General features: G+C 45.3%; 2 protein-coding genes across 4 annotated transcripts in view; one reads left to right on the forward strand and one right to left on the reverse strand.

Moving 5' to 3' along the window:
• The window catches only part of LOC139254096 (zinc finger protein 229-like), a 97,547-nt gene that overhangs the window by 82,778 nt on the left and 619 nt on the right, over window positions 1-14,150 (forward strand). The window contains exon 7 of one of the 2 annotated variants that reach the window (XM_070873644.1): window positions 3,137-4,196. The exons of the other annotated variant lie outside the window; for it this stretch is intronic. Within the exon in view, the coding sequence (XP_070729745.1) occupies window positions 3,137-3,902 (766 nt within the window). The 3' untranslated portion in view covers window positions 3,903-4,196. Of the gene's footprint in view, window positions 1-3,136; window positions 4,197-14,150 lie in introns of those variants that run through there. 2 annotated transcript variants of the gene reach the window in all.
• LOC139254094 (zinc finger protein 432-like) overlaps window positions 1-14,150 on the reverse strand; it is a 157,446-nt gene that overhangs the window by 45,184 nt on the left and 98,112 nt on the right. The window contains exon 3 of one of the 2 annotated variants that reach the window (XR_011591996.1): window positions 11,658-11,707. The exons of the other annotated variant lie outside the window; for it this stretch is intronic. The gene's annotated coding sequence lies outside the window, so the exon portion shown is untranslated. Of the gene's footprint in view, window positions 1-11,657; window positions 11,708-14,150 lie in introns of those variants that run through there. 2 annotated transcript variants of the gene reach the window in all.

Here is a 14,150-nt window from a genome sequence, read left to right on the forward strand (position 1 = left end):
AGACTCCAGGAAATCCTCCTCCACCGCATTGCAACCAGTTTGGTTAGCCCAATCAATATGTAGATTAAAATCGCTCATGATAATTGCTGTACCTTTATTGCACGCATCCCTAATTTCTTGTTTGATGCTGTCCCCAACCTCACTACTACTGTTTGGTGTTCTTTACATAACTCCCACTGACGTTTTCTGCCCTTTGGTATTCCGTAGCTCCATCCATACTAATTCCACATCATCCAAGCTAATGTCCTTCCTTACTATTGCGTTAATTTTCTCTTTAACCAGCAACGCCACCCCACCTCCTTTTCCATTCTATCTATCCTTCCTGAATGTTGAATACCCCTGGATGTTGAGTTCCCAGCCTTGGTCACCCGAGAGCCATGTCTCCGTGATGTCAATTACATCATATCCATTAACAGCTATCTGCACAGTTAATTCGTCCACCTTATTCCGAATACTCGTCGCGTGAGGCACAGAGCCTTCAGGCTTGTCTTTTGAACACACTTTGCCCCTTTAGAATTTTGCTGTAATTTGGCCCTACAATTTAACCGTCCTACACTTTAATCTATTTTCCCAGTCCACCTTTGCCCAATCTGCCCTCATACCTATGTAGTCTCCATCATTTAAGCTTAGAACGCTGGTTTGAAATCCAAATTTCTCGCTCTCCATATCAATTTGAAATTCAACCATGCTATGATCACTCATTCCAAGGTGCTCCTTTATTCGGAGATTGTTTATTAATCCTATCTCATTACACAGGACCAGATCTAAGTTAGCCAGCACTTCAGAGGAGGAGAGGGAGAGGAAACCAGTTATTGTAGAATTAAACCCAGCCAGAGTCAGCACCATCAGGGGAGGGGAACCAGTGAGTGCAGAACTGAATCCAGCCACAGTCAGCACCTTTAGGGAGCAGAGGATGGGAAAGTGTGATTGAAGAACTGAACCCAGCCAGTGTCCGCACCATCAAGGAAGCAGAGGCTGGGGAACCAGTGAGTGTAGAACTGAACCCAGCCAGAGTCAGCACCATCAGGGGAGGGGAGGAGGGGAACCAGTGAGTGCAGAACTGAACCCAGACAGAGTCAGCATAAGAATATAAGAAATAATAGCAGGAGTAGGCCATATGGCCCCTCGAGTCTGCTCCACTATTTAATACGATCATGGTTGAGCCGATCATGGACTCAGGTCCACTTCTCTGTCTGCTCCCCCTAACCCCTTATTCCCTTATCAGTTAAGAAATTGTCTATCTCTGTCTTAAATTTATTCAATTACCCAGCTTCCACAGCTCTCTGAGGCAGCAAATTGCACAGATTTACATCCCTTTGAGGGAAGAAATTTCTCCTCATCTCAGTTTTAAATGGGCGGCCTCTTATTCTAAGATTATGCCCTCTAGTTCTAGTCTCCCCTATCAGTTGAAACATTCTCTCTGCATCCACCTTGTCAAGCCCCCTCATAATCTTATACGTTTCAATAAGATCTCCTCTCATTCGTCTGAATTCCAATGAGTAGAGGCCCAACCTTCTGAACCTTTCCTCATAAGTTAACCCCCTCATCTCCGGAATCAACCTTGTGAACCTTCTCTGAACTGCCTCCAAAGCAAGCATATCCTTTCTTAGATATGGAAACCAAAACTGTACTCAGTATTCCAGGTGTGGCCTCACCAATACCCCGTATAACTGTAGCAATACTTCAATGTTTTTATACTCCATCCCCTTTGCAATAAAGGTCAAGATTCCATTGGCCTTCCTGTTCACTTGCTGTACCTGCATACTAATGTTTCATGCAGCAGGACTCCCCAGGTCCCGTTGTACTGCACATTTTTCTCCATTTAAATAATAACATGCTCTTCAAATTTTTTTCTACCAAACTGCATAACCTCACACTTTCCAACATTATACTCCATCTGCCAAATTTTTGCCCACTCACTTAGCCTGTCTATGTCTTTTTTCAGGTTTTTTGTGTCCTCCTCGCACATTGCATTTCCTCCCATCTTGGCTACATTACACTCAGTCCCTTCATCCAATTCGTTCATCTAGATTGTAAATAGTTGGGGTCCCAACACTGATTCCTGCAGCACCCCACTAGTTACTGATTGCCAACCCGAGAATTTATCCCGAATCTCTGTTTTGTTTTACTTAACCAATCCTCCATACATGCGAATATATTACCCCCCAACCCCGTGAACTTTTATCTTGTGCGGTAACCTTTTATGTGGCACCTTGTCAAATATCTTCTGTAAGTCCAAATACACCACATCCACTGGTTTCCCTTTATTCACCCTGTTCCTCAAAGCTAGAGTCAGCACTTTTAGGGGATGAGAGGGAGGGAAACCAGTGAATGTGGAACTGGGTCCAGCCATAGTCAGCACCTTCAGGGGTGGAGAGGGAGGGGAACCAGTGAGGGTAGAACTGAACCCAGACAGAGTCAGCACCTTCAGGGGTGGAGAGGGATGGGAACCAGTGAGTGTAGACCTGAACCCAGCCAGAATTGGTGGTGAAAAATGGGAGTGGAGGAGAAACGGTCTAGAAATGTGAGATAGGTTTGGATTTCAGCACAACAAGGGGGACAATGTGTGGGACAGGGATTTACAGCTTTGGAAGAACAAGAGAGGAAAGAATATTCCATGGAAACTAGATGTGTCTATCCTGAATTTCTGTCTTGTACTGACAGCGATGAGTTTTGTTATCTCCTTTTACAGAATATTAGAAGGGGAGATTTTCAGACAGGAAACACAAACCAAACATCACATCACATCAAGATCTGACACGGTCACTCCATTCATCAGGACCTGAATATCATCGGCCTTTGAAAGTGGAAGGAGAAATGTTTGTCTGTTCTGCCTGTGGGAAAAGATTTCAAACATCAGTGTGACTGGAAAAGCACCGAGACACACACACCTGAGTGAGTGTTCCAGTGCACTGCCTGTGGAAAGAGCTTTAACCAGTTACACAGCCTGAAAAATCATCGCACCATTCACAGTGCGGAGAAACTGTAAACGTGTTGTGTGCGTGGGCGAGGCTTCAACCCATCGTCCAACCATGGAGAGTCACAAGGATATGCGCACCTCGGAGAAACCGTGGGAATGTGGTGACTGTGGGAAGGTATTCAGATCACCGTCGGAGCTGGAAATTCATCGACGCAGTCACACTGGGGAGAGGCCGTTCACCTGCTCAGAGTGTGGGAAGGGATTCACTGGGTCATCCCAACTTGTAGCTCACCGGCGAGCTCACACCGATGAGAGACCGTTCACCTGCTCTGAGTGTGGGAAGGGATTCACATGTTCATCCATCCTGCGGATACACCAGCGAGTTCACACTGGAGAGAGGCCATTCACCTGCTCTGAGTGTGGGAAGAGATTTACTCAGTCATCCCACCTGCTGACACACCAGCGAGTTCACACTGGGGAGAGACCGTTCACCTGCCCTGAGTGTGGGAAGGGATTCACTCGATCATCCAACCTGCTGACACACCAGCGAGTTCACACTGGGGAGAGGCCATTCACCTGCTCAAAGTGTGGGAAGGGATTCACTACATCATCCAACCTACTGACACACCAGCGACTTCACACTGGGGAGAGACCGTTCACCTGCCCTGAGTGTGGGAAAGGATTCAATGTGTCACACAACCTTGTAAATCACCAGCGAGTTCACACTGGGGAGAGGCCGTTCACCTGCTCTGAGTGTGGGAAGCGATTCACTTGTTCATCCCAACTGCTGAAACATCAGCGAGTTCACTCTGGGGAGAGGCCGTTCACCTGCTCTGAGTGTGGGAAGGGATTCACTCAGTCATCTGACTTGCTGAAACACCAGCGAGTTCACACTGGGGAGAGGCCGTTCACCTGCTCTGAGTGTGGGAAGGGATTCATTCGGTCATCCACCCTGCTGATACACATGCGAGTTCACAAGTGACTGCAGGGGTTGGAATCTGCTGTTATTGCTGCTGTTAATCACATCCCGACTGAACCATGTTCATTCTGACAGTTGGGGTTTGTTTCTGCTGACGTTAATAACCCTATAACTGGGCTGGACTTTAATATTCTGGATATATTGCTGATTGTGTTCTTGGGGCTACAGTGTCCATTTATGAAACGCTGTGGGTTATATTTCCCCTTAATTCAGCAACTCTCAACAGAAAGTTAGTTTGCAATAAAATTATGAACTTTTACTTTAATCCTAAATTGATTTTTGGTAAAAATCTGCAATAGTGTGTGAAAGTTTCTACTGAATAAAATGTCCAAGTAGAAAGAGCTTGCTGACAATTCTTATTGACTTGCACATTACACACAGTGGCCCCTCCATTATCCACCAGAAAGAAGGGGAATGGGAATTGGTGGGGAATCCGTGTCCCTAAATGTTGCCCCTCCCCTACTTTCATACTCCACCCCCCTTGCAATAAAGGCCAGCATTCCATTTGCCTTCCTGATTACTTGCTGTACTTCCATACTAACTTTTTGAGTTTCAGGTACAAGAACCTCCAGATCCCTCTGTACCACAGCATTTTGCAATAGTCCTCATTTAAATAATCATTTTGTTTTATCTTTTTTCTACCAAAGGGGATAACCTGACATTTTACCACGTTATAGTCCAACTGCCAGATTTTTGCTCGCTCACAGAAACATAGAAAATAGGTGCAGGAGTAGGCCATTCAGCCCTTCGAGCCTGCACCACCATTCAATGCTTTCTCCCCATACCCCTTGATCCCTTTAGCTGTAAGTGCCACATCTAATCCCCTGTTGAATATATCTAACGAACTGGCCTCAACAACTTTCTGTGGTAGAGAATTCCACAGGTTCACAATTCTCTTAGTGAAGAAGTTTCTTCTCATCTCAGTCTTAATTGGCTTACCCCTTATCCTTAGATTGTGACTCCTGGTTCTGGACTTCCTGAACATCCGGAACATTCTTCCTGCATCTAACCTGTCAAATCCCGTCAGAATTTTATATGTTTTCATGAGATCCCCTCTCATTCTTCTAAATTCCAGTGAATATAAGCCTAGTCGATCCAGTCTTTCTTCATATGTCAGTCCTGCCATCCCAGGAATCAGTCTGGTGAACCTTCGCTGCACTCCCTCAATAGCAAGAATGTCCATACTCAGACTAGGAGACCAAAACTACACAATATTCAAGGTGTGGCCTCACCAAGGCCCTGTAGAACTGCAGTAAGACCTCACTGCTATACTCAAATCCTCTCGCTATGAAGGCCAACATGCCATTTGCCTTCTTCACTGCCTGCTGTACCTGCATGCCAACTTTCAATGACTGATGTACCATGACACCCAGGTCTCGATGCACCTCCCCTTTTCCTAATCTGTCACCACAGATAATATTCTGCCTTCATGTTTTTGCCACCAAAGTGGATAACCTCACATTTATCTACATCATACTGCATCTGCCATGCATTTGCCCACTCATGCAACCTGTCCAAGCCACCCTACAACCTCTTAGCATCCTCCTCACAGCTCACACTGCCACCCAGCTTAGTGTCATCTGCAAACTTGGAGAGATTACATTCAATTCCTTCATCTAAATCATTAATGTATATTGTAAATAGCTGAGGTCCCAGCACTGAACCTTGCGGTACCTCACTAGTCACTATCTGCCATTCTGAAAAGGACCCATTTATGCCTACTCTTTGCTTCCTGTCTGCCAACCACGTTAATACATTACCCCCAATACCATGTGCTTTAATTTTGCACACTAATCTCTTTTGTGGGACCTTGTCAAAAGCTTTTTGAAAGTCCAAATACACCACATCTACTGGTTCTCCCTTGACAACCCTTTCATAAATCCATGCTGACTTGGACCGATCCTGTCACTGCTTTCCAAATGCGCTGCTATTACATCTTTAATAATTGATTCCAACATTTTCCCCACTACTGATGTCAGGCTAACCGATCTATAATTCCCTGTTTTCTCTCTCCCTTGTAAAAAAAGTGTTATTACACTCGCTACCCTTAAATCCATAGGAACTGATTCAGAGTCGATAGAATGATGGAAAATGACCACCAATGCATCCACTATTTCGAGAGCCATTTCCTTAAGTACTCTGAGATGCAGACTATCAGGCCCTGGGGATTTATCGGCCTTCAATCCCACCAATTTCCATCACAAAATGTCCTGACTAATCAGGATTTCCTTCAGTTCCCCCTTCTCGCTAGACCCTCGGGCCCCTAATATTTTTGAAAGGTTATTTGTGTCTTCCTTAGTGAAGATAGACCAAAGTATTTGTTCAATTGGTCTGCCATTTCTTTGTTCCCCATTATAAATTCACCTGATTCTGACTAGAAGCAACCTATGTTTGTTTTCACTAATCTTTTTCTCTTCACATATCTATAGAAGCTTTTGCAGTCAGTTTTTATGTATCCTGCAAGCTTCCTCTCATACTCTATTCCTTCTCTCAGATGTTGCCTGAACTGCTGAGATTTCCAGCAGTTTGTTATTATTTCAGATTTCAGCATCTGCAGTATTTTGCTTTTGTATTAGGAAAGAAAGACTTGTATTGATATAGCGCCTTTCATGTCCACCAAACGTCTCAAAACAGCCAATGAAGTACTTTTGGAGTGTAGTCACTGTTGTAATGTGGAAAACGCAGCAGCCAATTTGAACACAGCAAGCTCCCACAAACAGCAATGTGATAAATGACAGGATATCCTGTCCGTGTTATATTGGAAGATCGGGATATGTTATGGCAGGTCGGGGCCATAAAAGGAGCAGCGTGTGGCCCAGGGAACAGCGTGGAGGCATGCAGCTTCAGGGAGCAGCGCGAGCTGCAAAGGCAGCAAAGAGTGACGTCATCAAGGTCCAGGTTGATGATTGGACCGTGGGTCGGTGCAGCAGGAGCGGTGAGGTTGGGGCGAAGGAGCGGCGAGAGACTGTGGAGGGACGTGATTGGGGCCCAGGAGAGGTGTGAGTTCGGGGCCAGGGGCCCAGGGGCAGCACGGGCCAGCCCACACTGCAATATGTGTGTGCACTAGATCCATGCAACAGAGCTGGTCTTCAGTCGTCCTGGTTAATCCTTGCCACTGGACCAAGACCTAGCTCTGTCAAGCCCGTGTGGTGGCTTCTGTGCAACAGCCACCACACATTAAAAAAATCCATGCACAGGCATCTTCCTCCCTTCAGGATGTAGTTCGGGACCTGGAATATTAGGTCCTTTATTGAAACACCTATGAACTCATCCTTTTTTGGCATGGAAGCAAGTCATCCTCGTTTCGAGGGATTGCCTATGATGATGATTTTCCCACCTCCTAATAAAACCCTTTGTCCTCCTCTACTGAGTTCTAAATTTCTCCCAGTCCTCCGGTATGCTGCTTTTTCTGTCTAATTTATATGCCTCTTCTTTGGATTTAACACTATCCCTAATTTCCTTTGTTAGCCACGGTTGAGCCACCTTTCCCGTTTTATTTTTACACCAGACAAGTATACAATTGTTGAAGTTCATCCATGTGATCTTTAAATGTCCGCCATTGCCTATCCACCGTCAACCTTTTAAGTATCATTCACCAGTCTATCCTAGCCAATTCATGTCTCATACCATCGAAGGTACCTTTCTGAAAGTTCAGGACACTAGTCTTTGAATTAACTGTGTCACTGTCCATTCTAATGAAGAATTCTACCATATTAATGTCACTCTTCCCCAAGGGGCCTCGCACAACAAGATTGCTAATTGATCCTCTCTCATTACACAACACCCAGTCTAGGATGGCCAGCTCTCCAGTTGGATCCTTGACATATTGGTCGAGAAAACCATCCCTTATACACTCCAGGCAATCCTCCTCCACTGTATTGCTACCAGTTTGGTTAGCCCAATCTATATGTAGATTAAAATCACTCATGATAACTGCTGTACCTTTATTGCACGCATCCCTAATTTCCTGTTTGATGCCATACCCAACCTCCCAACTACTGTTTGGTGGTCTGTACACAAGACCCACTCGCGTTTTCTGCCCTTTGATGTTCTGCACCTCTACCGATACAGATTCCACATCATCCAAGCTAATATCCTTCTTACTATTGCGTTAATCTCCTCTTTAACCAGCAACACTACCCCACCTCCTTTTCCTTTCTGTCTATCCTTCCTGAATATTGAATACCCCTCGATGTTGAGTTACCAGCCTTGGTCACCCTGGAGCCATGTCTCCGTAATCCCAATTACATCATATCCGTTAACAGCTATCTGCACCTTATTATGAATGCTCCTCACATTGAGACACAGTCTTCAGGCTTGTTTTTTTAACACTCTTTGTGCTTTTAGAATTATGTTGTAATGTGGCCCTTTTTGATTTTTGCCTTTGATTTCTCTGCCCTCCACTTTTCCCTATCTACTTTCTACCTTTTGCTTCTGCCCCCATTTTACTTCCCTTTGTCTCCCTGCATAGGTTCCCATCTCCCTGCTGTATTAGTTTAAACCCACCCCAACAGCACTAGCAAACACTCCCCCTCGGACATCAGTTCCGGTCCTGCCCAGGTGCAGACCGGTTGTATTGGTCCCACCTCCCCCAGAACCGGTTCCAATGTCCCAGGAATTTAAATCCCTCCCTCTTGCACCATTCCTCAAGAAACTTATTCATCTTAACTATCCTGCTATTTCTACTCTGACTAGCACGTGGCACTGGTAGCAATCCTGAGATTACTACCTTTGAGGTCCTATTTTTTAATTTAACTCCTAGCTCCCTAAATTTAGCTTGTTGGACCTCATCCCATTTTTTTACCTATATCGTTGGTACCTCATTATCCTATCCATATCCCTTTCTAGATTATTTGCATCTTCCTCACAACTTGGTTTCCCACCTATCTTTGTATCATCAGCAAATTTGACTGTGTTACACTTGGTCCCTTCATCCAAGTCATTAATATAAATTGTAAATAGTTGAGGTCCCAGCACTGATCCCTGCAGCACATCACTAGTTACAATTTGCCAACCAGAAAACGACCCATTTATACCGACTCTCTGTTTTCTGTTACTTAGCCAATCCTCTATCCATTCTGATATATTACCCCCAATCCCGTGAGCTCTTAGCTTGTGCAGTAACCTTTTGTGTGGCACCTTATCGAATGCTTTCTGGAAATGCAAATATACAACTTCAACTGGTATTCCTTTATGCACTCTGCTCATTACATCGCCAAGCAACTCCAGCAAATTTATTAACCATGATTTCCCTTTCATAAAACCATGCTGACTCTGCTTGACTGCAACATGATTTTCTAAATGTCCTGCTACTAATTCCTTAATGATGGATTCCAGTATTTTCCCAATGACCGATGGTAGGCTAACTGGTCTATGGTTTCCTGATCTCTGCCTCCCTCCTTACTTGAATACGGGTCTTACATTTGCAGTTTTCCAGTCTGCTGGGACCTCTCCAGAATTCAGGTAATTTTGGTAGATTACAACCAGTACATCCACTATCTCTGCAGCCACTTCTTTTAAGACCTTAGGATGCATGCCATCAGGTCCAGGGGATTTGTCCACCTTTAGTCCCATTTGTTTGCTGAGTACTTTATCTCTAGTGATAGTGACTGTTTTAAGTCCCCCCTCACCCCACCCTCACCACCGCAATAGCTCCTTGATTATGGGATATTTTTAGTGTCCTCTACCGTGAAGAAGAATACAAAATATTTGTTCAAAATCTCTGCCATTTCCGTGTTTCCCGTTATTAATTCTTCAGTCTCATCCTCTAAGGGACCAATGTTTACTTTAGCTACTCATTTCCTTTTTATATACCTGTCGATGCTCTTACTGTCTGTTTTTATATTTCTTGCTAGTTTGTTCTTATGCTATCTTTTCTGTCTTTATCATTTTTTTGTCGTCCTTTGCTGCTTTCTAAAAAATTCCCAATCTTCTGGCCTTCCACTGTCTTTCACAACATTATATCAGACAGGATGGGATTGGTGTCAGTGACTGGGGTGGGTTTATATCAGACAGGAGGGGATTGGTGTCAGTGACTGTGGGGTTGGTTTACATCAGACAGGAGGGGATTGGTGTCAGTGACTGTGGGGTTGGTTTATATCAGACAGGAGGGGATTGGTGTCAGTGACTGTGAGGTTGGTTTATATCAGACAGGAAGGGATTGGTGTCAGTGACTGTGGGGTTGGTTTATATCAGACAGGAGAGGATTGGTGTCAGTGACTGTGGGGTTATTTTTTTCAGACAGGAGAGAATTGGTGACATGGAATCATTGCAGTTTATGACACAGAATGAGGCCATTCGGCCCATCATGTCTGTGCGGCCGAAAAAGAGCTATCCAGCCTAATCCCACTTTCCAGCTCTTGGTCCGTAGCCCTGTAGGTTAACGCACTTCCAGTGCATATCCAAGTACTTTTGTAAATGCGATGAGGGTTTCTGCCTCTACTATTCTTTCAGGCAGTAAGTTCCAGACTCCCATCTCCCTCTGGAGGTTATGCTAGAAGTGTGTAAAACACTAGTTAGGACACAGCTGGAGTACTCACACAGTTCTGGTCATTACATTACCCTATTGGGCCAGCCCTTGCTCACCCTATTGGGCCAGCCCGGGCTCATCCTATTGGGCCAGCATGGGCTCACCCTATTGGACCAACATGGGCTCACCCTATTGGGCCAGCAGAGAAAATCAGCAGCTCATTTAGTTTATTCTCACTCTGCACACAGTGGGGGCAGAACTGAACCCAACCTTGTAAGCTGGCAATGCATCATTTCGGTCACACTGGGGAGAGGCTGTTCACCTGCTCTGAGTGTGGGAAGGGATTCACTCATTTATCCGACCTGCTGAGACACCACCAAGTTCACAAGTGGCTGCAGGGGTTGGTTTCTACTGTTACTGCTGCTGTTAATCACATCCTAACTGAATCATGTTCATTCTGTCAGTTGGGGATTGTTTCTGCTGATGTTAATAACCCCTATAACTGGGCTGGAGTTTAATATTTTGATATTTCAAATAACAGAGTGTGTCGATATTTGATGACTCCAAAATAAGAGACGAATTGACATCCTGTTACTGACTGCTCCATTTTGTGCCGTATCTCCTCTCTAACTCTGGATTATTTCAGTTCTTATACCTTCGGTTACTCTCAGGGGCAAGTCCCAGTTTCCCATACCTTCCAGAGTGCCTCTCCTAGCCTTGGTATCCAGGGAAGGTGTTGGTAACATGCCCAGGATCACTAAACATAAAACCCAGTCTGTTAATCACCTTCAGGTACTGGACTTAGCGTGTGCCCCACAGCATCTCTCTCACGTTCGATGTGTGAATGGAGCATCACGCCTGCAAACCTGGTTTCAATTTGTATTTGAATACACTCAGCAAACATATTTTTAAAAATACGTACATGTAAATCAATCACATCAAATAATTGGCAAAGATTTAGAGTCAACAAGATGAATAAGTAAACACATTACGGCCCAAAAAACCAGCTCTATATTCACAGGAGAAAGTCTGTTATCTAATTCCTCAACTGTCTATTGGTGAGATGAGCAACTGAATCACTTTCCACGTGCAACAGAATCCATTCCCACTGTCCCCACATTTACAGTGTTGAGTCAGGTGGGTACACGAGTCTCACAGGCTGAACGATTGGTTGAAGGTGCATCCATACACACAACATGTGTCCTGTTTCTCCCCACTGTGATTGGTGTTTTTACAAAAGCTGATGATAAGGTGATCTTGATTAATCCGGGAATCTGTCAAATCTTGACGCAATGTTTGGTTTGAGTTTCCCAGCTGCAGATCCTCCCCTTCTAATACCCTGCAAATAAATGGTGCTTACAAATATTGTTACTTTAAATACAGGATAGAAATTCAGAACAGACAATTCTAGATTCTACACAACATTCTGTCCCCTCCTGTCCCTCCTAAGCTGTAAATTCCTTATTCTGGACACTCTCCCTCCATCCTCACTGTCTAAATTAAACATTCCTTTCATCATCTGAGATTTATTATCTCCAGAAAATGCTGAATATGGTTGTGTGCAATTCCACAGACATTAGTTAACCTCTACTGCCTCACTGTCAGTCGACTCGATGGGTGCCAGCAGGATTTCCAATGTGGTAGGCATCACAGCCTCAAATCCTGTCCTCAAATGACATCCACACACTTCCCAGTTGAGGTCACTGGATCGGTATGAACAGTAGGACACTGACTGATTTTTACTCATATTTAGCCCAGTGGTACTGAGGACAATTATAATCCCTGAACTGCTGCCTTGGCTGAGGTCAACTCACAGCCCAGATCATGAATCAAACTTGGGAACTTCCCAGTCAGTATTGCAGTGTTCTAAAATTTGGGGGGTTGGGGGAGGGTTGGAACAGAATATTTTGAAACAAATTTGACTCCGCCTTTAACCAACACCTTCGTCACACTGCACAATTCTGAAATCTTTCCAAATTATGCAAGTGGATCATCAAACACAGTGAGACATTTTAGAAAGGCTCAAGTCACTGAAATAGACAGCTTTACAATCACTGCACAGTACAGAAAGGAGCGACTGTTGATGGGAGCTGTGTTAGTGAAGTCCTCTGACAACCCAAGATAAACTGGACTGTCCCTTTAACTATAATGAGGCAGAGAAAGGGGAGTCCCTGTCCCTGAAAATATCTGCCCCATTCCCCCAGGCAGTGGGAGGAGGAACAGCGCGCGGTCTCTTTATATCCTGATCCACCAAGCACCACCGGATGGGCTAAAGATCATAGAATGTTGATTGCATCAGGTTACACAGAACAACTGAAATGAGCACTCAAAATCTATATATATCATAGCATATGTATATATATATATATATATATATATATAGCATATTTTTTTTCTTTATATATAGTGTTTGTGTATACAGAGCACATAATTTTTAATGTTTGCTAGTCAATTCCAGAGATAAATTATCTTCACCAATTATTTTCCAGCATTTTATTTCCAATGTAATTGCAGACTGTTTAATACCTTTACTATTTATTGATAACCCATTACCTTGTGTGGTCTTGTTTAGAAAGTGATGTCACACTGACCATTCCGTTACCAAGGTGACCATGTCTGTCCGCAGTATTCAGTGGGAAAGGGGATTAAATCACACCGAGGATAATGAGGAGCCCCCCACCAGTCTCTGAGCTTTATTGTCCAGTGATCACCTCACCATCACACAGAAGCTCCTGATATTTACCTCCAGTGTGGATCATTGGTCGATGTGATGGGCAAAATGAAATTGTATGTGTGAAATAGGGGTTGGGGTGAAGGAGGGTTTGATGTGAGGGGGCTTGGGGTGAGGGGGGTTGCAGAGTAGGAGTGAGGGGAGTTGGGGTGAGCGGGGTTGGGGCGAGGGGGTGAAGGAGGGGTTGGGGTGAGGGGGGTTGGAGTGAGGGGGGTTGGGGTGAGCGGGTGAAGGTTGGGGTGAGGTGGTGAAGGAGAGGTTGGGGTGAGGGGGTGAAGGGGGGGAGTTGGGGTGAAGGGGAGTTGGGGTGAGGGATTAAAGGAGGGGTTGGGGTGAGGGGGGTTGGGGTGAGGGAGTGAAGGAGGGGTTGGGGTGAGGGGGTTGGGGCGAGGGGGGTTGGGGTGAGGGAGTGAAGGAGGGGTTGGGGTGAGGGGGGTTGGGGCGAAGGGGTGAAGGAGGGGTTGGGGTGAGGGGGGTTGGGGTGAGGGAGTGAAGGAGGGGTTGGGGTGAGGGGGGTTGGGGTGAGGGAGTGAAGGAGGGATTGGGATGAGGGTGGTTGGGGTGAGGGGGGTTGGAGTGAGGGAGTGAAGGAGGGGTTGGGGTGAGGGGGTGAAGGAGAGGTTGGGGTCAGGGAGTGAAGGAGGGGTTGGGGTGAGGGGGTTGGGGTGAGGGGTTTGGGGCGAGGGGGGTTGGGGTGAGGGGGCTTGGGGTGAGGGTGTGGAGGTGGGGTTGGGGCGAGCAGTTGGAATAGTAGGGGTGGCTGGTGTGCAACCACACATTAAAAAAATCCATGCACAGGCATCTTCCACCCTTCAGGATGTAGTTTGGGATCCAGAATATTAGGTCCTTCATTGAAAAACCTGTGAACTCATCCCTTTTCGGCATAGAATCAAGTCATCTTCATTTCGACGGAGTGTCTATGATGATGATGATGGTGCAAAGTTACCGAGAGGGTCCTTTACTATGGCAATAACTTCAAGGTGTAAACGACCTTGATCTTTGCTGGAACAAAAAGAAGAACTCCAGTTATGTTCAACTTCTTATCTGCAGT

This window comes from Pristiophorus japonicus, unplaced genomic scaffold (genome assembly GCF_044704955.1).
Source record: "Pristiophorus japonicus isolate sPriJap1 unplaced genomic scaffold, sPriJap1.hap1 HAP1_SCAFFOLD_534, whole genome shotgun sequence".
Lineage (NCBI taxonomy): Eukaryota > Metazoa > Chordata > Chondrichthyes > Pristiophoridae > Pristiophorus > Pristiophorus japonicus.